Below are 23,236 nucleotides of genomic sequence, written 5' to 3'. Positions count from 1 at the left end.
GATGGAAATGGTGGTCAGTGATTTATATGGTACATGTGTATTTCCTTCTCCCATGGGTGCCAAAAAATAATTTCCTAACCTTTCCCTATGCTGGTTTTATGGAGACTGTTATTCCCAGCTTTTTTAAAAGCCTCCTTCTAGCACGGTCATGTTGTAAAGTGCATACATATGTATTTTATCTTTCAGCGCAAAGAAGAGTTTTTATAAAGTTGTGTGTGTAATAAGTAGTTCATGTCTTGCAGCTCTCAAACATCTGACCTATATTCTGTGTGGCTCTTATGTTAAGCAAGTTTGGCCAACCCTGTTCTAATTCATAGTTACCCTGTTTTGTATAGCAATCACACATCTTTTAGGATGATGTCATGTTCTTTGGTTAGATTCTTCAGTGCTGCCCTTTCAAAATGGTTTAAATTAGACCAATAGGGTTCCAAGACACATTCAGTTGCAGGATAGATTATCATTAAGCCAATTTTGTAAGAGCTATGTGTACCTGCCAAGGTTAGTTTAGATGTAATTCTAGCAGCAGAGACTGTTTTAATGTCCGTCTCTTAACTGTGCTTATGCCTCCACTTGTTTCTGTTACCATATTTCAGTTTATCCTTTTCTCCTATTGTCTTTTTTGCAGGTAGCAAAGTTCAATCTTAACTAGTAGGGATGGAGACCGATATGATCATGATACTCTGGATGACTGCAAGCTGTGCTTTGGTTGCCTTGTTGATTTCTTTTTCCACAGTGTACTATTGGAGGCCTGCACAAATAGTCAAGCTCCTGATATGGTGAGTGTATATCTAGAATCATATAGGAATGACTTCCACGCATTGCCCCAAAAGGTAGGGCCTTAACCAGGGAGCAATACATGAGGCAAGCATAGAATTTAGGGAAAAAAGAAGAATGGAAATTCAAAGTAATCAATGTGTGCCTTGTAAAATGCAACCATTTTGTAATGACAGTTCATCATGTACCGTAAAATAAGGGAACAATACTGGATTGAGTCCCTTTCCCTTATTAGGCTTTTTATTCCTCAAAAAAACTTTCTTTCTTTCTTTCTTTCTTTCTTTCTTTCTTTCTTTCTTTCTTTCTTTCTTTCTTTCTTTCTTTCTTTCTTTCTTCTTCGCTAAATTGGACATGCTAAACATGCTGCTTGAAATTTCTCCTGTGTAACCACAACAAAAGTACCTGAAAGGAGTGCAATAATTTCTACATCCTCTTCTGTTAAAATATCTGAGGATAATAAGGGAAATTGACCCAACTGTCACTTTCTATGTTCCTAGCTTATACTCAATTTCATAAGTGTAGAAAAGTGACCATACTGACCACCTGGCAATTTGATTTCCATCCCTTCCCTATCCTTTTGATATCAATAATATTGTTAGGGAACTAGGGTTGCCAAGTTCCCCACAGCCTCCAGTGGGAAAACCTCCCCCGATGTTGCAAGGTGCAATGATGTCACCCCGGAAGTGACCTATTGTACCATAGAGTTTTTCCCTCCCAAATTGCTAGAGCATCTGGGGAAACCATAGAGTTTCCCTGGAAATGCCTAGAATGGCCTGCGTGCGGCAGCACCGGTGCAATGACATCACTTCCAGGTGATGTCATTGTGCCAGCAACATCAGGGGAGGTTCCCCCCACTGGCCCAATGTGGGTTGGGAACTTCCAGGGTGGGAGAACCCCCACCCAGCCCAGGAGCTTGGCAGCCCTACAGGGAACTCTGGTCAGTACATAATTGAAATGTGCAGCTCCACAAATAATTTCTCCATTTTTCTGTAGCCCAAACACAAGCAAGTGCTTCCTTTTCAACAAGAGTGTTTCCCCTCAGCCCGAGTTAGTGTTCTTGACACAAATGCAGTAACTTGCTTTTTTTTTTTTTTTTTTAGTATTGGACATTTGGGAAGGGGCAGAGGGAACTTTGAGTAAATGAGATGTAGGGGCTCCCTAGTATGGTCAACAGATCTGTCACCTTGGACAGAAACCTTTTAGTTTTCATCTATGCTCCTAGGGTTGCCAACTTCCAGATGGGACTTGGAGATCTCCCAGAATTAAATCTGATCTCCAGGAAACAGTGATCAGTTCCTCTGGAGAAAATAGCCGCTCTGCACAGCGGACTGTATGGCATTATTCCCTGCTGAGGTCCCATCCCTTCCTAAATCCCTCCCTCCCCAGGCTCTACTTCTAAAATCTCCAGGTGTTTCCCCAACCTAGAGCTGGCAACCATAGTTCAGGCATATAACTGTGGTACACCTGTGGCACATCTGGACACCTTCCACTGCTTTGGGAAGTCACCTAAAGTGAACCACCATGAGCATCAAGATCTCTTTGTCTCCCCCCACCCCTTACCAAAGAATGTAGGGGCTTTGTGGGGTACTAATATAAGATAGAAGGTGTGCTGCCTTGTTGGAATGCCACCATGCCTCAGGTTGTGCTCTTTTTGGGGGGGAGAGGTAATGTTAAGTAAAGGATCAGTCTCCACTGCTCTTTCATTCAAAAGAAACCAGCCTTGGGAAGCATTCCACTTGGAATTTTCCATGACTCAGGAAAGAAGGGAATGTATTATAGCTTTGGGGAAAAGATGAACCATAAGAACTGTATGGAGAGAGGGTTATATCCTCCTCAGCTATAGCTGCTTTAGCTATGTACAAATGCAGTGATTCCATCATGAATCCTGCAGTGTCCTCTCAAATCTGACCTCATGGCTGAGGTACTTTTTTTAAAGGATGGTGTCTGGTAGCAGGTTCATCCAAGATCAGGAATGTAATTGAAATTTACACAAGAAAATGTATTTTGTTTTTAAAGCAGGAAATTCAGCAAGGAGTTTGATCTAGCACTCTGTGATCCTTGTGTGAACAAAACTTCCCCCTCCAACAGTCCCTTCCAGCACCTGGTGTGTTGATTTCCAGGGCTAGATGTCCCACATGGAGTAATAGCCCCATGAGTCGGTAGGATGCAATGAGGAGGGAAAGGGGGAAAATCAGTGCAGTACCATTGATGGAAGAGGCAAAAAGGGCAATTTCTTTCCTTGAACATATGAACACATGAAGCCACCTTATATGAAATCAGACCCTTGGTCCATCAAAGTCAGTATTGTCGAATATACCAGGAAGATATCTAGCACACTGTCTAAGGAGAAAAAGGATGGATACCTGATATCAGGAAAGGAAAGCAAGAGCAAGAGATACATGAACATTTAAAAAAAAAAAAGACATTCTTGAATCTTTATAAAGAAGACTTTATAGATGTCATTGAGAGGACAGAGGCTGGCTTTATTCAGCCACTTCTCTGAATATCCTTCAGGCTCCCAGGAGGGGGCAGTCACCAGAAGTCACTATGACTTCCAGATATAAACATGCACATAGAAATTAAAAATTAAAAAATACTTAAAAGAAAAAAGAAATCACTAAAAACAATTCAAATACAAGATGGTAACCATATTTTCAGAGATGGCTTATTATGGTTTCAATGCTGAAATAGAATAAGTCCACCAGCCTCACTCACTATTCATATCCCTTGTTGATGTTTATTGTGACAATAGCACAAGAAAGAAAAATGATCCTAAGACCTATGATAGAAAAGGTATTTAAATAGAAGTGAAATATTAAATATTAAAATGTAAATTTAAGCGAGTTCTACATAAAGTATGAGTTTATAATTGAATATAGTTTATATTTTATGTTTCTATGTCTATAAATTGAAATAAAAATAGTCTTTTAAAAGTCAGTATTGTCTATTCAGACTGGCAGTGGCTCTCTAGGGTTTCAAGTAAAGATCTTTCACATCACCTCCTTCCTGGTCCTTTTACTGGAGATACCAGGGATTGAACTTGGGACCCCCTGCTTGCCAAGCAGATGCCCTGTCACTGAGCCACAGCCCCTTTTTTTCTCCCTCTTTACTGCAGCCCACCAATCTATTTGACTGCTACTCCATGTGGGCCCTGTGATCCCAGAAACTACTGTCCCAAGGTCAGAAATGACTGCAGGAGGTGGGGGAGAAAGTGGGGAAGGTCTATGACTGCCAGCATCTTCCACTGATGGATAATTGGATCCAGGGGTGGAATTCTAACAGAAGCTCCTTTGTATATTAGGCCACACACCCTTGGTGTAGCCAATCTCCAAGAGCTTACAAAAAGGAGACTTGTAAGCTCTTGGAGGATTGACTACATCAGGGATGTGTAGCCTAATATACAAAGGAGCTCCTGCTAGAATTCCATCCCTGGAACTTGGATCCAACTCAGAGAAACATCCTAGCTTTCAGTGTCATTCATTACAAAATACCCTTCCTGTGTTCATTTCTCTATTAATCTTTTCACCTTTAGGTCTATGTTTAAACTCAGACGTGCGAAAGTAAAATATTTCGAGCATGAGGGCTACAAGTTCTGTTACTTCAGCCGTGGGAAACCAGGACCCCAGCCATCTATACTGATGTTTCATGGGTTCTCACTTGCCAAAGACATGTGGTTACCTATAATGAAAGTATGTTTCAGTTTTTCTATTCAGCAAGTACTGTTCTTAGACAAAGTTGCTCTAAGATTTGTTGTTGTTGTTGTTTGACAAAGAGTCCAAGTATTGTTCTTATGAAAGGGATAAAAGGAGTATGTGCAGACGTTTCTAGCTGAATTAAGGACTTTTCTGCATTGTTATTTTACTCAGTACTGTGTTCCTGGTGTTTCAGGGGTGGGGTGGGGGGTCTGTTCCACATGTGACTTGCTCTCTGTAGTGGTTGATTCAATATTACATCGCTTTATGTCTGGCAGATCTGATTGCAGATTTTTATGCCAGACATAAAGTGATGTAACATAGAATCAACAACTAGAGGGAGCAAAACACATGCAGAATGAATGGACCCCAAAGCAATAGAAACATATATGAGAGGAAAATGAGAATGTGGGGAAACCCTGTGTCTCAGGTGCTTATTCCTTACTGGCTGTTTGACTTTGTTACTTGGTATAATTACCCCTTTGTCAAGGGATTTTGTGTTAGTGGACAAGGCTCTATGAACCATCATTCATTGACCTTGCAGTAAATTTACTAGCTTGTGCCAATTTTAAAAAGTAGCAAAACCAAGCTACTTACAGACAAGGTAAGTTTCCACATCTTGAGGTGACTTCCTGAAGCCATGGAAAAGTACAATTTTGTATGGAAAAAGGAAAACAAACATTCTCTCAAAACTGCTAGACATTTGAGTGCAGGTAAGCTGAAAGTCAAAAGGAGGATAAGAAATTCAAAACTGAGAACCCAGCTTTAGTAGTACCATTTTAAAGGAGAAAGTGCTTGTTTTTAAGAGGACACATCTCTTCATCTTTAAAATGCTATTAACAAAAAAGGGAGCTAGTGAGGTCTTCCTCTCATCTCTTTAAGTCTTGTCTACAATAGCCCTTTATAATTAGCAGTGGGTTTTCTGTCCAGTTGCTCTGTCCAACTATCAGTATCTCCCAGTCCCTAATCCCGATTCATCTCTCTCTCTCTCTCTCTCTCTCTCTCTCTCTCTCTCTCTGGTTACCATCTGGGCCTTTAGCTCATACACAGCTCTTGTTGAGATGGGTTCTATTCCTCCCTTCTTTTTAACAAACTACATGTCCTAGATTTTGCAGAGTGCCTACTTGCACTAGGGCACCTGATTTCTCCCACTAAGTTGAGTTAATCACCTGTGGCTAAAATAATTATTAGCACATGAAGAAGCATGAAGCTGCCTTACACTGGGTCAGATATTTATTTGTTTGTTTGTTTTTGTGTGTTTGTTTGTGTCAATTTGTAGTCCGCCCTTACCCATGGTGGGCTCAGGGCAGATTCCTACATGGTAAACCATTCAAACTAACAATAGGCAATCTAACATAAATAGTAAAACAATCAAACAGTTAAAACAGATAAAAGTTTAAAAGGATTAAAAGTTAGTCCATCAAAGTCAGTATTGTCTATTCAGATTGCCAGAGGCCTTTCACATCACCAGTGCCAGATGATCTTTTAACTGGGGTTGAATCTGGGACTTTCTGCATGCCAAGCAGATGCTCTTTCACTGAACCACCATAGCCCCTCCCTCAAATGTTAAAAATGGAACTTCCATATTCAAAAATACTTCATTTCCCAGAGATGGAGACACAAAAAGGAAAGTTTCTCTTTGTCATGCCCTGTTTCCTAGAGACATCCATTTCACTACCATTATATAGGGCAGGGGTTCCCAACCTTTTTGAGCTTGCACTCACATTTGGAATTCTGACACAGTGTGGTGGGCTCACACACAAAATGAGTGCCACAAAGCAGCTGCCATAGGAGGTGGAGTCAGAAAATGACTGCCACAACTTACCTTCAGTCACACAGTGAAGATCCTTGTGCTGTGGTATCAGTAACTGCCAAAGCAACATATTTTAAAGCCCCATACACTTTCTAATAAATAATCAGTGGGCACCAGGAAAGGTTTGGGTGGATGCTGTGGTGCCAGTGGGTACCACACTGTGGGACCCTGGTATAGGGAGTGTCAAGCTATATAGATCTTTGGTGTTGCTGAGAAAGCTGTACCTTTTGTCACTTAACTGACCTCCACTGAGGTTTCTTTGAAAAAGTACATATCTCAATGAAACAATACCAGGCAGAGCTATATTGTTGATGGAAAAGAAAGTACTGTTTACATTGTTCAGATTCCACTTCCATTACAGAGCAGAACCATGGAAAACACCCACACTTGTATGAGAGAGAGGTTGCATATAGTTGTCACCTGAAAACACCCATCTACCTTATCAGAGAACCATTATAACATAATAGTTAGAGTCTGCTGCTAGAAAGACCATAGTCCAAACCCCATTCAGCCATGAAGTTCATTGAATGACCATGGATCAATCATATTCCCTCTCGGTTGACATACCTCATAAAGTTGTTGGGTGGGTAAAACACAGGACAGACTCATGTACACCAACATGAGCTACCTGGAGAAAGGGATATAAATATGGCATACAGATCAGGAACCCACAAAACAAAAACCCTCTCAGATGTTTTACTGCTGAAAATTTGGTGGCATTGCTCTGCATTACTAAGCAAATCTACTGGATCTAAGATTATTAATGGAGTTGAAATACATTAAACACTTTATCTGGGGGATCTAATTTTCATAGCTCCAATTGCTTGATTTCGTCTGTTTCACAGTATGTTCCTAAGGACATCCACGTGATTTGTGTGGATCTGCCTGGGCATGGGGGAACAAGTCGCTTGCCAGAAGAAAGCTACACAGGCATTGAGCAGGCTAAGCGGATGCACCAGGTAAAGTTTTCTTCTAGATAACCTCAGGTGATGTTCCACATTGAAGGTTATAGTAACGATCCTTCTTGTTTGACCCGAGACTTTCAATGATCAGATCAGCAGTGAAATTGTCATGACTGTAATTGTTTGGAAAGGGGACGTGGGGTGGGAAGCATGGACACTTACCAGGAACTCATCTGTGCATTTCTGCAATCACATTTTAGCACTCATCATCCTGGTAGTCACAAGTTCAGAAATATGTAAGAAGAATTTATCTGTTATATAGATCTATTATGTAGTTGGAGGAGAGGCAGCAGATATTATATCCAAAACCAGTACAATCACATGGAAGAAGGTGAAGAAAAGGAGAGGAACTGAACAGGGGGTAAAAGAAGGAAGTGAATATCTGTTTCCTCTCTTTGTCTGTCATGTTTTGTACAAGCCACAGGTCAGCTGGGATATCCTTGGCCAAGCAGCAGCCTGTGTCTTTGTGCATCTTCTCCATGGCAGGATCATGAAAGGAATGACCCATTGATTGCTATGATTGTCACTCTTTCTTGGGCTAAGCAGTGGTGACAACACTGGGCCTTCTTGCATGCTGCTGTCCCTCTCATATCTCATATCACACAGAAACAGTTAGACACCTTTCTTGCAAAATGCCCTAAGCAATTATTTAGAACTGAAACATACTTCTCTCTTCATTTACACTTCTTCCAGTTTGTTGAGTACTCTGGTCTGAACAAGAAGCCTTTCCACCTGGTTGGCATCTCCATGGGTGGAATGGTTGCTGGCCTTTATGCCGCTCTTTATCCATCGGACATCCACTGTTTGTCCCTCCTCTGTCCAGCTGGTGAGTGTCAAAACCCTAAAGAAGCTTAACTTGGAGTGAGGAGGGCAGGGTGCTTGGCCCAATCTCGAGATGAGAAGAAAGAAACAAAGAAAATTCACTAGGAACAGTCTTGATAAGGATTTTGATGAACCAATCAGTTTGATGTAGTGGTTAAGTGCACAGAATCTTATCTGGGAGAACTGGGTTTGATTCCCCATTCCTCCACTTGCAGCTGCTAGAATGGCCTTGAGTCAGCCATGGTCCTCATAGAGTTGTCCTTGAAAGGGCAGCTTTTGAGAGCTCTCTCAGCCCCACTGACCTCACAGAGTGTTTGTTGTGGGGGAAGAAGGTAAAGGAGATTGTGAGCTGCTCTGAGACTCCAAGATTCAGAGTGGAGGGCAGGATATAAATCTAATATCTTCTTCTATTTATCACCAATGTATTACAGTTCCTTCCTACTGCATCCTTATAATTTCCCAATTGAGAGACATTACTTATTTATCTGCTGAATTTATACCCCACATTTCTCCCCATTGGGGACCCAAAGTATCTTGCATTGTTTCCCTCTCTTCCATTTTATCCTCACAACAATCCAGTGAGGCTGAGAGTATGTGACTGGTCCAATATTAGCCAACCATCTTCTATGGCAAAGAGAGGTTTGGAACTTGGGTCTCCTAGATCCTAGCACAACACTCTGGCCATGCACAATAGTGGTTCTCATGCTCATCATGTGCATGTTTCACAAGGTGTCTGATACCAAGATATGTGAACATCTTAGACACATTTCATCTTTACACCTTCAAACATCTTCCACTCCTAACCCACAGAGTCCCTCATCATCTCCTTTCCCATCTACTCTCAGCAGCCCTCCTTTCCCTCAGACGTAATTTAGACTTCCCCCAGCACATGAACAACTGCCCCAACAGGTGTGTTGAGAGCAGTCTTTTAGGAGCCAATCAGAATCCCATTGGAGGAGGTTGGGGGCTGATAATAGGTGATGTGACTCCTATCAGGGACAAGGTAATTCCAGATGAGTAGATGCATTAGTCTGTAGCAACATAATCCAGTGGCACAGTAGAGATTAACAAAATTTATTCCAGAATATGCTTTCAGGATTCAGAATTCCCTTCATTCAATTCATAAAAGTGTACATCAATCATGTCAATACACTTTACTGGAATCTGGGGTGGAATAAGGAAAGAGGTTACGAAGAGGCCAGTTTGAAACCAGATCCAATCAAAAAAGTAATCTGTTTGATAAAACTGCATGAGGGCCATTCCCAGCTGTTGTTAGATAGCCAGAGGGGGGGGGGTCAACATAAAATCTATTGCAGGATAAAAGAAGATAAACACTCAGAAGTTACAAAGAGTTGTAGCTGAATTAATATCTGTAAAGGCTGGAAAATAAAAGATATTAGCAGTACACATATCATCATGGCCCTGATGAGGGCAGAAAGACAAGGTATACATTCTGTAAATAAAGAATAAAGAAAATATCAAAAGTGAGGAATTCCAGGAATTTATTAAGACCAGGGAGTAGTTGATTGTCTTGGATTTATTGAAGAATTCCAATCCAGCAATTTTACATTGGATTGTCCTTGAAATCTTTTTTGCAAAAGATCAGCAACAAAATGCCCTGGGAGCTAAAACCGCTCATCCACGACCACTGGTTTCCAGATATTGCCGTTCTTAATGTCAAATTTGTGTCTACTTATACAGAGACAGACCTGTCTGTCCAAAGCAGAAGGACATTGCTGACATAGCAGACACTTGATCTCACCCTTTACACACACTAATTAGTTCAACTATACTGCTGTAACTTCCTGTTGCATCTGCATATCTTGTTTCATTCTGCATTAGATTGTATGGTAACCCCATTTTGCATGTCTAGCTACATTTGGGAATGCCACCCATGATGAGTGAAGTGGACTGGTTACTCTTTCAGTTTTAAACTGGTCTCTGGAATATCTCCCTACCTCCACAACCTTTCTGTTGTCACTATATACATAATAGATGCATACTTTAGGCTTATGCTGGAATGAATTTGGTTATCTCCAAACAGTGGACTGAGAGATCAGGTAGTGGATGATATGAAAGACCTCAACCTAAGTCCCTGGAGAGCCAGCGTCAAGCAGAAAAGAAAATACTGAACTATAGTCCAAGAGTGACTTAGTAGAAGGCAGATTCATGTGTCCATGTGTTTGCTACTATGGTAGTTGTAAACTATTGCATTCTTTCTCAATTCTTAGGTCTAAGATATCCGACAGATAATGACTTTGTGAAGCGTTTGAAGGAGATGGAGAAACGCAAGGATTTCACAGCCATCCCACTCATTCCTGTGACTATAAAGCAGTCAGAAGAAATGTTCAAACTTACTCTCTACCATTCCCAGAAAAACACAAGTAAACAGGTAATAAAGTGGAGCTCTGAAGTCTGCAGTGCTCCAGCCCAGTCTTCTGTAGCAATAGCTCCTTCGTAATTGTTTTTCTTGTGAAGGCAGGAAATATATAGAGAAATTTGTGGGGAGAGGCTGGAAGGTAAAAAATTGTGTTTGAGGAATATACAAATTTCCATGTAGGACTGAGAAACCCCTCCAAATGCCCTTCCCCTTTGGAATTGCATAGAGAGCATTGCTGCTCCCTGCCCAGACGTCACTAGTGTCTTTTCTGAGAGCTGCTGGTGCACCAATCACCATCTCTGGTATATTTGCATGCTTAACAACTTTGGTTGCCAGCCACCCTGGTAAAGGCAGAGATCTCCTGCCATCACGCCCTGCCCTCCAACACTGATCAGCTGGTCAGTGGGAGAACTTACTGGGAGAAAGAGGAAGTCCCAGTCAACATCACACAGGAAGTGAAGCAATCATCACACTAGCAACTTCTGGGTGATGCTCTGATATTTCGGCAAAAACTACAGTAGAAGCAATTTTTACTATAGAGTTTTGCCCAAACATCAGTGTTGCCTGGTGGTGCAGCATGATGATGTCACTTCCTGTGTGACATTGTCTGGGAATTTCTCTTTTTCCTGGTAAGTCTTCCCACCACCCACCACCCCTTCCCTTGCCATTTGCCAGGGGGGACTTGGCAATCCTACTAACAATCAGCACATCTGATTAATAAGAAAAGGATCCAAACTGTGTATGGTTTCATGGTCTGGCAGCAAAGGAGCAAAAATGAATGTATGAATAGAAGTGAGTGATAACCAGCACAGATACGGTAACTCCTTATATATACAATCCCTTTGTTGGGCTTCTTGTTAGCTTACAATTAATGGTTTTGTTAAGTTATGAAAATTTATGCCAGGAACAGACCTGGAAGAACTGTTTTTTCCTTCATATTTTGTTTTGTTGTCAGCCTATTTTGCTATTCTTATTGGAGTTTATCCTCATAGCTATGTAATAATCTCTTGTGCAGGGCTGCCATATGAACCTCCCTTATTTCCCAATAAATTACACCCAGAAAAGCCATTTCTTACAACATGCCCTCTCTCATAAATTTAAAGGGACACCCATTTTGTATTTATTTTGCATTCAGAAGCTGCTTCCACCCAGCAACAATTCTTCACCTCACTCTCATTACTGCTGCCAATGCAGAGGAATTTGCAAAGGCACCCATGTGGAAACAGCCAAAGAGAAACATGTATTTGCTCCAAACACCTATCCATGCAATAAGGATTGCCCCCAAGGCCTGGAGAAATCTGTCTTGTCCCTTTCATAGAGGATGCTTAAGGAGCAAGAAAAGGCAGCTGAAGTTTCTCATGGCATGGAGGTAAATAAGAATCCATTCAGTCTCTTTTAAAGGGACAGGACATTTTTTTTCTCCAGGCAGGTGTCATAAGAACATAAGAGAAGCCATGTTGGATCAGGCCCATGGCCCATCCAGTCCAACACTCTGTGTCACACAGTGGCCAAAAAAATTATATATATAATTTTTGGGTAAAGGACTTCCTTTTATCCGTTTTAACCCGACTGCTCAGCAATTTCATTGAATGCCCACGAGTTCTTGTATTGTGAGAAAGGGAGAAAAGTACTTCTTTCTCTGCTTTCTCCATCCCATGCATAATCTTGTAAACCTCTATCATGTCACCTCGCAGTCGACCTTTCTCCAAGCTAAAGAGCCCCAAGCATTTCAACCTTTCTTCATAGGAAAAGTGTTCCAACCCTTTAATCATTCTAGTTGCCCTTTTCTGGACTTTTTCCAATGCTTACTATCCTTTTTGAGGTGCAGTGACCAGAAATGTACATAGTATTCCAAATGAGACCACACCATCGATTTATACAGGGGCATTATGATACTGAGAGCCAGTTTGGTGTAGTGGTTAAGTGTGTAGACTCTTGTCTGGGAGAACCAGGTTTGATTCCCCACTCCTCCACTTGCACCTGCTGAGATAGCCTTGGGTCAGCCATAGATCTGGCAGAGGTTGTCCTTGAAAGGGCAGCTGCTGTGAGAGCCCTCTCCAGCCCCACCCACCTCACAGGGTGTCTGTTGTGGGGGAGGAAGGTAAAGGAGATTGTGAGCTGCTCTGAGACTCTGAGTGGAGGGCAGGATATAAATCCAATATCTTCTTCTTCTATTGGCTGATTTGTTTTCAGTTCCCTTCCTAATAATTCCCAGCATGGCATTGGCCTTTTTTATTGCAATCGCATACTGTCTTGACATTTTCAGTGAGTTATCCACCACGACCCCAAGATCTCTCTCTTGGTCAGTCTCTGCCAGTTCACACACCATCAACTTGTATTTGTAGCTGGGATTCTTGGCCCCAATGTGCATTACTTTGCACTTGGCCACATTGAACCTCATCTGCCACATTGACGCCCACTCACGCAGCTTCAACAGATCCCTTTGGAGTGCCTCACAATCCTCTACACGTCAACCCTACACGTGATATCAGCCGTACAATTATAAACAGGAGCAGCAGGTGCACCATAAGTTGTGAACTCTCTAGCCCTTGTTCACAGGTTACAGTGAACACACGTACAACTTGAGTTCAGCTTCTTGTATGAGAGAGTAAATGGACTATATACATAATTTGCACATTTGCACTTTGCAAATGAAACCATGGACCAGAACCAGGATAAATGTGGGGTTTTAATCACACATTCCACCATGTATGTATTGAATGTGGCATGAAAATTCCTCAATGCACGTCTGAAAAACAATGAAGTGTACACTGTATATGCATTCACTATAGCTTGTGAATAGGGCTACAGAGAGAAATTGCTTTCAGAATTTGTCTCCCTTTGTCAAAAATGTTTTCTTCATCAATTTGCCTGCTGAAGAACCTCTCTATGTTGCTATATGTTCCAGGATAGATCTCCAGACTGGGATTTACATGGTCCAGGTTCTTAGGTACAAGAAGGTACCATACCTAGCCAGTGATTGCCACCACCTTATTGCTTGCTTCCTGATATTGCTTCCTGGAACTTATTGCTTCCTGGTATTGATTGCTCCTTGCTGCCTGTACTCCTCCAGGGCAGCAGCCTAATGAGTGCTTTCCCTGTACGAATGGCCAGTCTGTGCCTGACTAGATGTGCCTTCCATTCACAAAGGGCACTGAGAAACTTCTTGGAGTCATGCTTTGTGACCTGGGACACACTCAGAACAGGCCCTCCATTCCCGTGACTGTAGATGGATGACTGTAGAAGATGGATAGTATTCCATATGTGATGCCACAAACTATGTTTCAGCAGTACACAGCTGGCACTGTTTAGTAAACTTCTGAAAAGAGTGTGGAAATCCTTCCCATAGAGAAGCATGTTCCTTTTCCCCTGACCATAGGCTTGGAGCCAAAGAGCTACTCCAGGCATTCTCCAGTGTGAATCTGCCTTTCTTCATGCAGCCAGCCACTCTGCTTTTGAAAGTACACTCAACTTCCAAATCAGTTTGCCAAGTTTCTGCTGTTCAAGAAGCAGAAATCTGTGGAGGGGGGGCTGCTTCCCTGGACATGCAGAACTAACGACATGGTCTTTTATTAGTCTGGTTCTCGTTCCTGCTCAAAAGAAGCCCTAGTTATAGAACACAGCAGTAGCTCTGGCTTCTGGACTCTTCTGCAGTCTCATTTTCATCACTTGTGTGTCACTATTGCTTCAGAGTTTTTTTCCTTTTCCACACATGTTTTGTTCCCTCTAGTGGCCATTGTTATAATACATTGCTGTATCGCTGGCATATTTCTCTACAGTTTTCAAGTGCGGGGAAATAATATTGGCATGATATTGAAACAACCACTAGAGGAATCAAAACACATGCAGAAAAGGGGAAAAAACAAGGCAATAGGGGCACACTAGTGATGAAAATGAGAGTGTGGGAGAGCCTTTGACTACTAGGGCACAAAACAGATGGTGTGAAGAATCATAGAATCATAGAGTTGGAAGGGACCTCCAGGGTCATCTAGTCCAACCCTCTGCACAATGCAGGAAACTCACAAATACCTCCCCCTAAATTCACAGGATCTTCATCGCTGTCAGATAACCATCTAGCCTCTGTTTAAAAACCTTCAAGGAAGGAGAGCCCACCACCTCCCGTGGAAGCCTGTTCCACTGAGGAATCGCTCTATCTGTCAGGAAGTTCTTCCTAATTTTGAGCCGGAAACTCTTTTGATTTAATTTCAACCCATTGGTTCTGGTCCTACCTTCTGGGGCCACAGAAAACAATTCCGCACCATTCTGTATATGACAGCCCTTCAAGGACTTGAAGATGTTGATCATCTCTTAGCCGCCTCCTCTCCAGGCTGAACATCCCCAACTCCTTCAGCCTTTCCTCATAGGACTTGGTCTCCAGACCCCTCACCATCTTCGTCGCCCTCCTCTGGACCCAGCTTGTCTATATCCTTCTTAAAATGTGGTGCCCAAAACTGAACACAATACTCCAGGTGAGATCTTACCAGAGCAGAGTAAGACTGTGTACTGTGCTCAGTTTAAGTAGATATAGGGCTGTGGTGAACCGCGTCAAAGTGGCACCATTTTCCTTTGGCAGTGTTACCGCTATGCAGATCTCCAACTGTTAACAAGCAGAGCCCATTTCCTCAGAAGGGTATTCAGAGCTCTTCCCAGGAGTGTCCGGATGGTTCGCTCCAGCATTGGGAGCTGCTATTTGGTTGCTATTCAACCCTTTCCTACCTATTGGGTTGCTTAACAGTCAGGACAGGGATCAAGTTCATAATCCCAAATTGTCTCACATGAATATCAGCCTCTTCGGATGGTTTTATTTTTTTATTTTTTTTACTCTATTTGGGCTATGAAATTCATAACCCAAGAAATGAGGAGCAAGTAAGAGACTGCAAAACTTCTCAGTGCCCTTGGAAAGGAGCAGGGCTTTTTTTGAGCAGGAATGCACAGGAACACAATTCCGGCTGGCTTAGCATCAGGGGGCATGGCCTGATATACAAATGGGATATGCTGAGATTTTTCTTCAAAAAAGCCCTGTGTGAAACAATGGTGACATCAGGGGGTATGGCCTAATACACAAATACGTTCCTGCTGGGCTTTTTCTACAAAAAAAGTCCTGGAAAGGAGCATTGACTAGTGCAGCCTAAGAGGAGCCCTTTCTATATTTCTGACTTACTCCTTTGTCTCTTTTTCTCCCTGTTTAGCTGTTGCAGGGATTTCTTGACTATCGGAAACCACATGTCCCTTTTTTCACTAAATGTAAGTACAAGCCAGGAACAGACTCTGCCTGGGGGCTAGGTCACATATCACACAGAGGGAAACCTGATTTACTTTCAGGCTTTGTACTCAAGAAGATGCTTCAGCCACAACAGCAAAATAGTAAAATAGTACTGACTTCTAGAAGGGATTTGTTCATACTGTCAGAGATGCATGTATGTGTTAAGTGCTGTTAAGACACTTCCGATACCCAAGTTTAATCACTCCTGTTCAGAGTTGGAATTCTAGCAGGAGCTCCTTTGCATTTTAGGCCACACCCTCCTGATGTAGCCAATCCTCCTGGAACTTACAAAAAAGAGCCTTGTAAGCTCTTAGAGGATTGGCTACATCAGGGGTGTGTGACCTAATATGCAAAGAAGCTCCTGCTAGAATTCCACCTCTGCTCCTATTTGAGAATTTCTCACTATTTATGTCCTTTGGAAAACAAGGGAGGGGATGTGTCTCAGTGTTGGAACAACTGCTTCACATGACAAAGGTCCCAAATTCAATCTCTGGCATCTCCAGTTTTTTGTTGTTGTTGTTTTAAAAAAAAAGTTTACAAAGTGGATTATGTGAAAGACTTCTGCCTAGGACCCTGGAGAGCTGCTGCTGGTTAGAATTGACAAACACTGACATATGAACACATACAGCAGCCTTCAACTGAACCAGACCTGAGACCATCAGTCCTTCAAAATCCATATTGTCTGGCAGTGGCTCTCTAGGGTCTCAGGCTGTCGTTTTTCACATCACCTACCACTTCATTCTTTAAACTGGAGATGCCTGGAAATGAATCTGAAACTTCTGCAAGCCAAGCAAATGCTCTGCCACTTCAGAACACTGGATGTCTGATTGTCTCAGGCAAGAAAAGTTGCAGGGGGGAGGGGGGTAACCAGACAAACTACACAATACAATTCACAGCATGTTTTGGCCCTTTAAACACAAGGGAGAATGGGTTTGCCAGTAACCATGATGGTCTAACACAGATGACTGAGAGATCTCATCAGAAGAGTTGACCCTGGTTAATATTTGGAATGGGAAATGCCCAGAATGTCCATGGTCACTGCACAGAGGCAGGCAATGGCAAACCACCTCTAATGGCTCTTCCCTCAGAAACCCTACAGGGTCACCATAAGTCAGCTGTTACTTGACAGCATTTTCTACCACCAAGTATGATGACAAGAAACTGCCCAAAGTCTGCTTTTTCTTTCTTTTCTTTCTTTTTTGGAAAAAGGTTTTTTAGATTTCTCAAGCATGGAATCCAGGCATAGCCTTCAAGACCACATAAGCAAGATAACAGCTCCGACACAGGTTATTTGGGGGAAACACGACCAGGTAATGTATTGAGCTGCTTTCAGTAGCATTTCATTTCCAGAGATTATAGCTGTTAGGAATTAAGATGCCAAGGCTGCTGAGGCTGACTCAAACAATCTCACTTAATCCCGAGAAGAACTCACTCCATATGTTCTTGTGTGCTTGATCAAGGTAGTCATTAGTGTTCTGGTAAGCAATGTTTTCAGATCCACTGCCGCAAGGAAGAAAAAAGGCTAACTTCAGAAGGATAAGCTGATTCCCTTTGTTCCACTCCTTTATTATTATTTTCTCTGCCGCACATCTCAGTCCACCTTCATTTTGGTTTAATTAAGAGACATTCTCTAGATAGCCCTGGCTAGCCCAATCTTGTCAGATCTTGGAAAAAGCAAGGTTGGCTCTGGTCAGTATTTTGATGGGAGACCACCAAGGAAGTCAAAGGTCACTACACAGAGGCAGGCAATGGTGAACCACCTCTGAACGTCTCTTGCCATGAAGACCCTGTGGGATTGCTGTAAATCAGCTGTGACTTGATGGCAAAAAAGAGAGCAAGAAACTTTCTAAAATTAATTCCAAAACTGGAACATTCACAATTTGCTTACATTTGCTCCACTCCAAACCACCTCTGAACATCTCTTGCCATGAAAACCCTGTGGGATTGCCATAAATCAGCTGTGACTTCATGGCAGAAGAGAGACCACTTTCTAAAATTAATTCCGAAACAGGAACATGCACAATTTGCTTAAGTTCTCAGTCTGTCATTTCCTTTGCTTCACCCACCCTACCACTACCCCTATTAATGCACACATGCTCCTTTTAAAACATGGTTACCGTAAACTTTCCTATATTCAGGCCTCAGATTCAACAGAAGCTCACAGGAGCACAGCTCCTGAACCTGTCTGAGAGTTCCCCATCTTCCTTCCCACCTACGGTACCTTGTCCATTGAATAGTAGGCGCAGCTGCATAACAATCTCTAGATTAGGAGAGCAGCCAGCCAGCCACCAGGGGCTTTGCCACACCCCACAGCAGTCTTCATTAACTCCTGGAGAAGCCCACGCCATCCTTTCTCCACTTCTTATGTGATTTTGGGCAGTGGGTGGCTTGCTGGCCTTTTGACTGGGGGTTGGGGTGGGGGTGGCCAAGAAGAGCCGCAGGCAAGCAAGGCCTGCTTGGGCTGGCTGGATCTCTAGCCAGCCCAAGCAGGCCTTGCTCACCCAGGGGTCTCCTTTCTTGCATCAGGTTGTTTTTGGCTGGGGGGACAGCGGCATATGCTAATGATTTATGCTAATGAGCTCCACCATATATTTTTTCTACAAAATGACCCTTGCCTATATGTAGATTATTGTCGTGTGATTCTGAAGAAGCATGCAAAGCACAAGCCAAGATAGGATTTAATTGGTGGCTTTTGAAGTTTTTCTACCATCACACATAACTAGACTCATAATGACCAGGGACTAGCACATAAATATCAAGCCAATGCTTGTCCTCTAGCTGTGATGGCAAACACCATGCCTTACATTCTAGAATTAAAATCAATGTGAGTGATGTTTATAAGCAGGTACTGATTAGATTAAAACAAATACATAAATGTCAGTGGTATAAAGGTGCTCCTGTATTTAATTATCAATGACTGTAATAATAGGATGCATGGTTGGAATAGATTTCTAAACTAATTAAAGAACTGGCTGTCAATACTTAGGGATAGTTCTGAAATTCTCCTTATCTGAATTGTTCTTTGAATTATGAAGTTCCAAATCACCTGTTCTTCTTTTCAGATATGGAAACCAAAAGCCAGGGCTTTGTAGAACAAGCCCAGCAGGAACTCATTTGCATATTAGGCCACACCCCCTGATATCACAAATTTTTTACATGGGGCTTTTTGTAGAAAAGCCCAGCAGGGACTAATTGACATATTAGGCCACAACCCCTTACACCAGGCCAGATGGAACTGCGTTCCTGCTCAAAAAAAAGCCCTGCCAAAAGCAAATTGGGTGCAATTGGACCTTTATTTGCATTTTGGGGAGAGGGTGTCTGTTGTCTGGAGAGGAAGGGAAAGGAGATTGTAAGCCACTCTGAGACACTGAATGAAGGGTGGGATATAAATCCAATCTTCTCTTCTTCTACATCCTATTAGTACTGCCATTTCTCATTAAATATAGTTACATGAGTCTTTGAGGATACCTTGACATCATTCACATTGCTTTTCACTCTGGTATTTAAGGCCCTACGTTTGCAACATTCTAATTGGTCTAACAAAACAATAACAATTGTTATTGAAATAGCAATTAGTACAATTACTACACCAGGGCAAGGAAAAGGGGGCAAAGAGAACAATTCTTAACATTGTTTTCATGGAGGCTAAAACTGACTCACTTGAAACCCTGCCTGCTTCTTCTCCAAAAGCAAAATGATATTTTGGAGGGTGGGGGGGAGGTAGGATTGCCAAGTCCAGTTCAAGAAATAACTGGGTGGGGACTTTGGGGGTGGAGCCAGGAGACCTTGAGGGTGGAGACAGGAGCAAGGTTGTGGCAAGCATAATTGAACTCCTAAGGGAGTTCTGACCATCACATTTAAAGGGACCACACACCTTTTAAATGCCTTCCCTCCACTGGAAATAATGAAGGATAAGGGCACCTTCATTTGGGGATCATAGAATTGGACTCCCTGGTCCAATATTTTTGAAACTTGGAGGGTATTTTTGGGAGAGGCACTGAATGCTATGCTGAAAATTTGATGCCTCTACCTCAAAAAACAGCCCCCCAGATACCTGCAGATCAGTTCTCTATTTTGTCCTATGGGAATCTATAATATAGTGGGTTCTTAGGCATTGAAGAGGTGAGGTAGTTGTGATAACAAGCTCTTTATTGAGTACAGCATGGTTGCTGGCTGCACTAACTGAACTGAGGAACGGGGCCCGCAAGGCCAACTATATACAACACTGGGTTCCCGCACTAGCACGTTATTGGGTCATTCAAACCAGCCAAGGGCCTGTGATTGGAGCAGGGCAGCTGGGATTTAGATCCTACTGCCCATTGTTCCTAAGTCCCCAAGCTCAGTCCTTCAGGCTCCAATGAGCCAGGCAGGAACACCATATGTTACACACCAATTCATATACATAACAGAATTGGTCTCCGTAGGGAAGAATGAAGTGCCCAGCAGACATTTCCCTCTCTCTTCCCGCTTTCTGATGACCCTGAAATGGGGGGAGGGCCTCCAAACCGGGGGATCCCCTGTCCCCACCCGGGGATTAGCAACCCTAGTGGGAGGAGGGGTGCTAACCAGTGTTCCCTCTAAACTGAGTTAGCGTGCTAGCTCACAGTTTTTTAGCCTCCAGCTCACACATTTTCATCTTAGCTCACAAAAAATGGCCCCTACAGCAAACTAATTTATGCAGTAGCTCACAACTTTAATGCCAGTAGCTCACAACTTTAATGCTAGTAGCTCACAAAGTAGAATTTCTGCTCACAAGACTCCACAGTTTAGAGGGAACATTGGTGCTAACCCTCTCCCCAGCACATCTCCCCAGACCTAGCAGCTTTTTTCCATAGTCAGGATTGCAAAGTCATATCTCCATCATATACAGAGGAGAAACAGCAGCTCAGTTTCGAAACACAAGGTCCAGAAAGAAGAAGTGGTTCCCTTCTGAAGGCAAGACCAAGATACAGTGGTGTTAAATGGCTGGGAGGTAGCTTTAACTTTACAAAATTAGTATCAGATCTCTTGGAGCAAGGAGAGTACCAGTAAGATCATTTCCTTGGAAATCTGATGAAGAATTTTGGGGAGTCATCTGTCAGATACAATTTAGGCACTAGATAACCTGCACTGAGACAGAAAATTAACAAGTGTTCACTTCCAAGCCTTGACTGGAGAAACATGTTCCTATCATTCAGTGCCAGTTCCAGATTTCTGGAGACACTGGGCAGAAAAATTATTTTTCATGTCCTCTCCCATACTTACATACACACATCTTCCCATTCTCCCTCCTTAAGGAGACAGTAGGGTGACTGGCAGGTCCTGGGTTTATTCAATCCCCAGAAGCCTCTGGGGTGATCTCCCATTTCCAGCAGGGAGGGACACCAGCCAGGATTTGTAATTCACTTCTTAGTTCCGAAGCTCAAGTTAAAGTTACATGGGAGAAGCTGTTGAGATCGACTGTCTTAAATATGACTGGACAGCAATGTTTTTACCAAGGGACCGACAACATCTCTTTTATATTCTTCATAGCAAAGAGTCCAGTAGCACCTTTAAGACCAACAAAATTTTATTGTAGCATAAGTTTTTGAGAAACACAGCTCTCTTCATCAGATGAGCTCTCTTCGTCAGGGAGCTGTGTTTCTCGAAAGCTAATGCTACAATAAAATTTGTTAGTCTTAAAGGTGCTACTAAACTCTTTGCTATTTTTCCAGCAACAGACTAACATGATATTGTAAAGTGAGTTCTATCAGCTCTTAAGTAAGCAGCAACACTTTCTTCTTTTATTCAAGAAGGAACAGTCATAACACAGGCAACTCAACTCAATATATACTGTGGCCAAGTAAAACACGCCCCCTTTTGTTGGCAGCGATCCCTCCTATTGGTCTCTCCAGGATCCTTCTTTTGCATTTCCTGGAAGAAATGCCTCGCATCCTGATTAGCCAGTTCTAAGAGAATGGCCAACTGGAATGCAGACATCAGGATCCTGGAGAGTAATGGAAGCATGCTTCAAGCTTTTGCCTACACACAGTATAATACATAACACATGGCTATCTCTGAATCTTTTACAGTATATTCTTGTTATTTAACCCCTTACCAATTTAGTAAAACCTTGAAGGCCCACTTGGAATTGTGGGAAGGAAAAGCTCTTCAGAGACTCCACCAACCCCCAAATCTCTGCCTTCGGGATTCAATAGGTTATCACCAGGGGCTTGAGCAGATTGAGTTCCCTTTTCTTACATCATTTCAGTTGACTCAACTGCTCATAAACATTCCATACTCCTGGAATATATTTAGCACTCATCATGGTTGTGTGTGTTGTTGTTATTGTGTTGTTCTTTTGCTGTGGTGGGGGGGATCTTTTGATTAATTTTCAGAGTGACATTTTTCTACATGCCTAGAGAGCCCTCTGCTGTAATCTGGAAAGCTCAGGCTAGTCTGATCTAGGAAGGGCGGGAGGGAGGAAAGCAAGATATCGAGCTGTGAGGGGTGGGAAGAAGCAAAAGTGGAGGCTGCTTAAGGAAGTGGATCAGCTGGGAAAAGTAGGTTCCCCTGTAAGTCCTCACAGGTCTCCACACACTCACGCCCACCAGCATGTTCTTATTTAAAACAAAATCTTATAGCAGAAAGCTTTCCACACAACTTTCCACTGCTCATCAGCCTTTTTGTTTTTTTCATATGCTGTACAAATATAGACCATTACAAAAGGATACACTAATTATTTGTTGTTTAGGTGCTTGACCCAATAGGTGGAAAAATTTTTGCCGATGCCATACCTAGCTGCCAAGTGCATATGCTGGAAAAATGTGGACATTTTATTGTAGTAGACAGACCAAAGAAATCCATAAAGCTAATCTTGGAATTCCATGCTTCAGCTTGTGGCATAAAGAAGAATAAGTAGGTCTGAACTTCATTCAGAAGTCAAGCAGCTGGAGTATTCAACATCTCTTTCTACCCCGGAAAGAAAAATATAGAAGTATCATGATGGAGTGAGCAATAGCCATCCTTTATTTAGAAGCTGGTGGGGTTTTTTTAATGGACTTTCCCTCCACTCCACTCCGGAATAAATTTGAAGGTTTGATGTTTGCACTGTCTTTCTGTACCTCTAATTAAGCATGAACTTAAATAACGAACTGGCATTTTGAAACTATTAGAAGAATATTTCAGAACAGGACAAAGTCATTTCAACCAAGCATTACTTAGAACAATCTTTTCCATCTTGAACAGAACTGCATAACTTTATAAAAAACTGTTAACAGTGCTTATGAATTTTCCCCCTCGGACTTTGAAGCAGACCTGCAGAATTTCTGTCTCCCACATTTAATGTGTGTTCCTTTGCACCTTGGGATTGTTACTGATTTTCACACAAGGAATATTCTCAATGACATGGTGTTCCTGTGTGCCAACCATGGTCTTCAACTTGCCACCTTCTACTTGTTCCTTCATTAAAGATGGCCCAGCTGGCATTTACAAAGGACTGTGCTTTCTTGGTGTGTGTTTCCACTTTACAGAACAGGCTCTCTGAGAAGGTGGAGGGCGCCACCTTTGGAA

The 23,236-nt window shown here is 42.4% G+C and overlaps 1 protein-coding gene across 1 annotated transcript; it reads left to right on the top strand.

The window, feature by feature from the left end:
* The first annotated feature begins 654 nt into the window (after nt 1-654).
* On the top strand, nt 655-22,713 carry LOC132572000 (monoacylglycerol lipase ABHD6-like). The gene is made up of 8 exons (XM_060238793.1): nt 655-776; nt 4,307-4,463; nt 7,125-7,238; nt 7,935-8,067; nt 10,295-10,455; nt 15,633-15,687; nt 16,916-17,016; nt 22,419-22,713. The coding sequence occupies exons 1-8, from the start codon at nt 655-657 to the stop codon at nt 22,584-22,586; spliced, it is 1,011 nt and encodes a 336-aa protein (XP_060094776.1). The 3' UTR covers nt 22,587-22,713.
* Nucleotides 22,714-23,236: the final 523 nt, after the last annotated feature.

Source organism: Heteronotia binoei, chromosome 5, assembly GCF_032191835.1.
Source record: "Heteronotia binoei isolate CCM8104 ecotype False Entrance Well chromosome 5, APGP_CSIRO_Hbin_v1, whole genome shotgun sequence".
Lineage (NCBI taxonomy): Eukaryota > Metazoa > Chordata > Lepidosauria > Squamata > Gekkonidae > Heteronotia > Heteronotia binoei.
This window is presented reverse-complemented; position numbering and strand designations above follow the sequence as displayed.

Excerpts from the sequence above, each read along its gene's own strand:
- LOC132572000 (XM_060238793.1), top strand. The coding sequence starts at position 655 with ATGGAGACCGATATGATCATGATACTCTGGATGACTGCAAGCTGTGCT. Across the intron at positions 4,464-7,124 it reads TGTGGTTACCTATAATGAAA|TATGTTCCTAAGGACATCCA; the intron begins GTATGTTTCAGT and ends TCTGTTTCACAG. Across the intron at positions 8,068-10,294 it reads GTCCCTCCTCTGTCCAGCTG|GTCTAAGATATCCGACAGAT; the intron begins GTGAGTGTCAAA and ends CTCAATTCTTAG.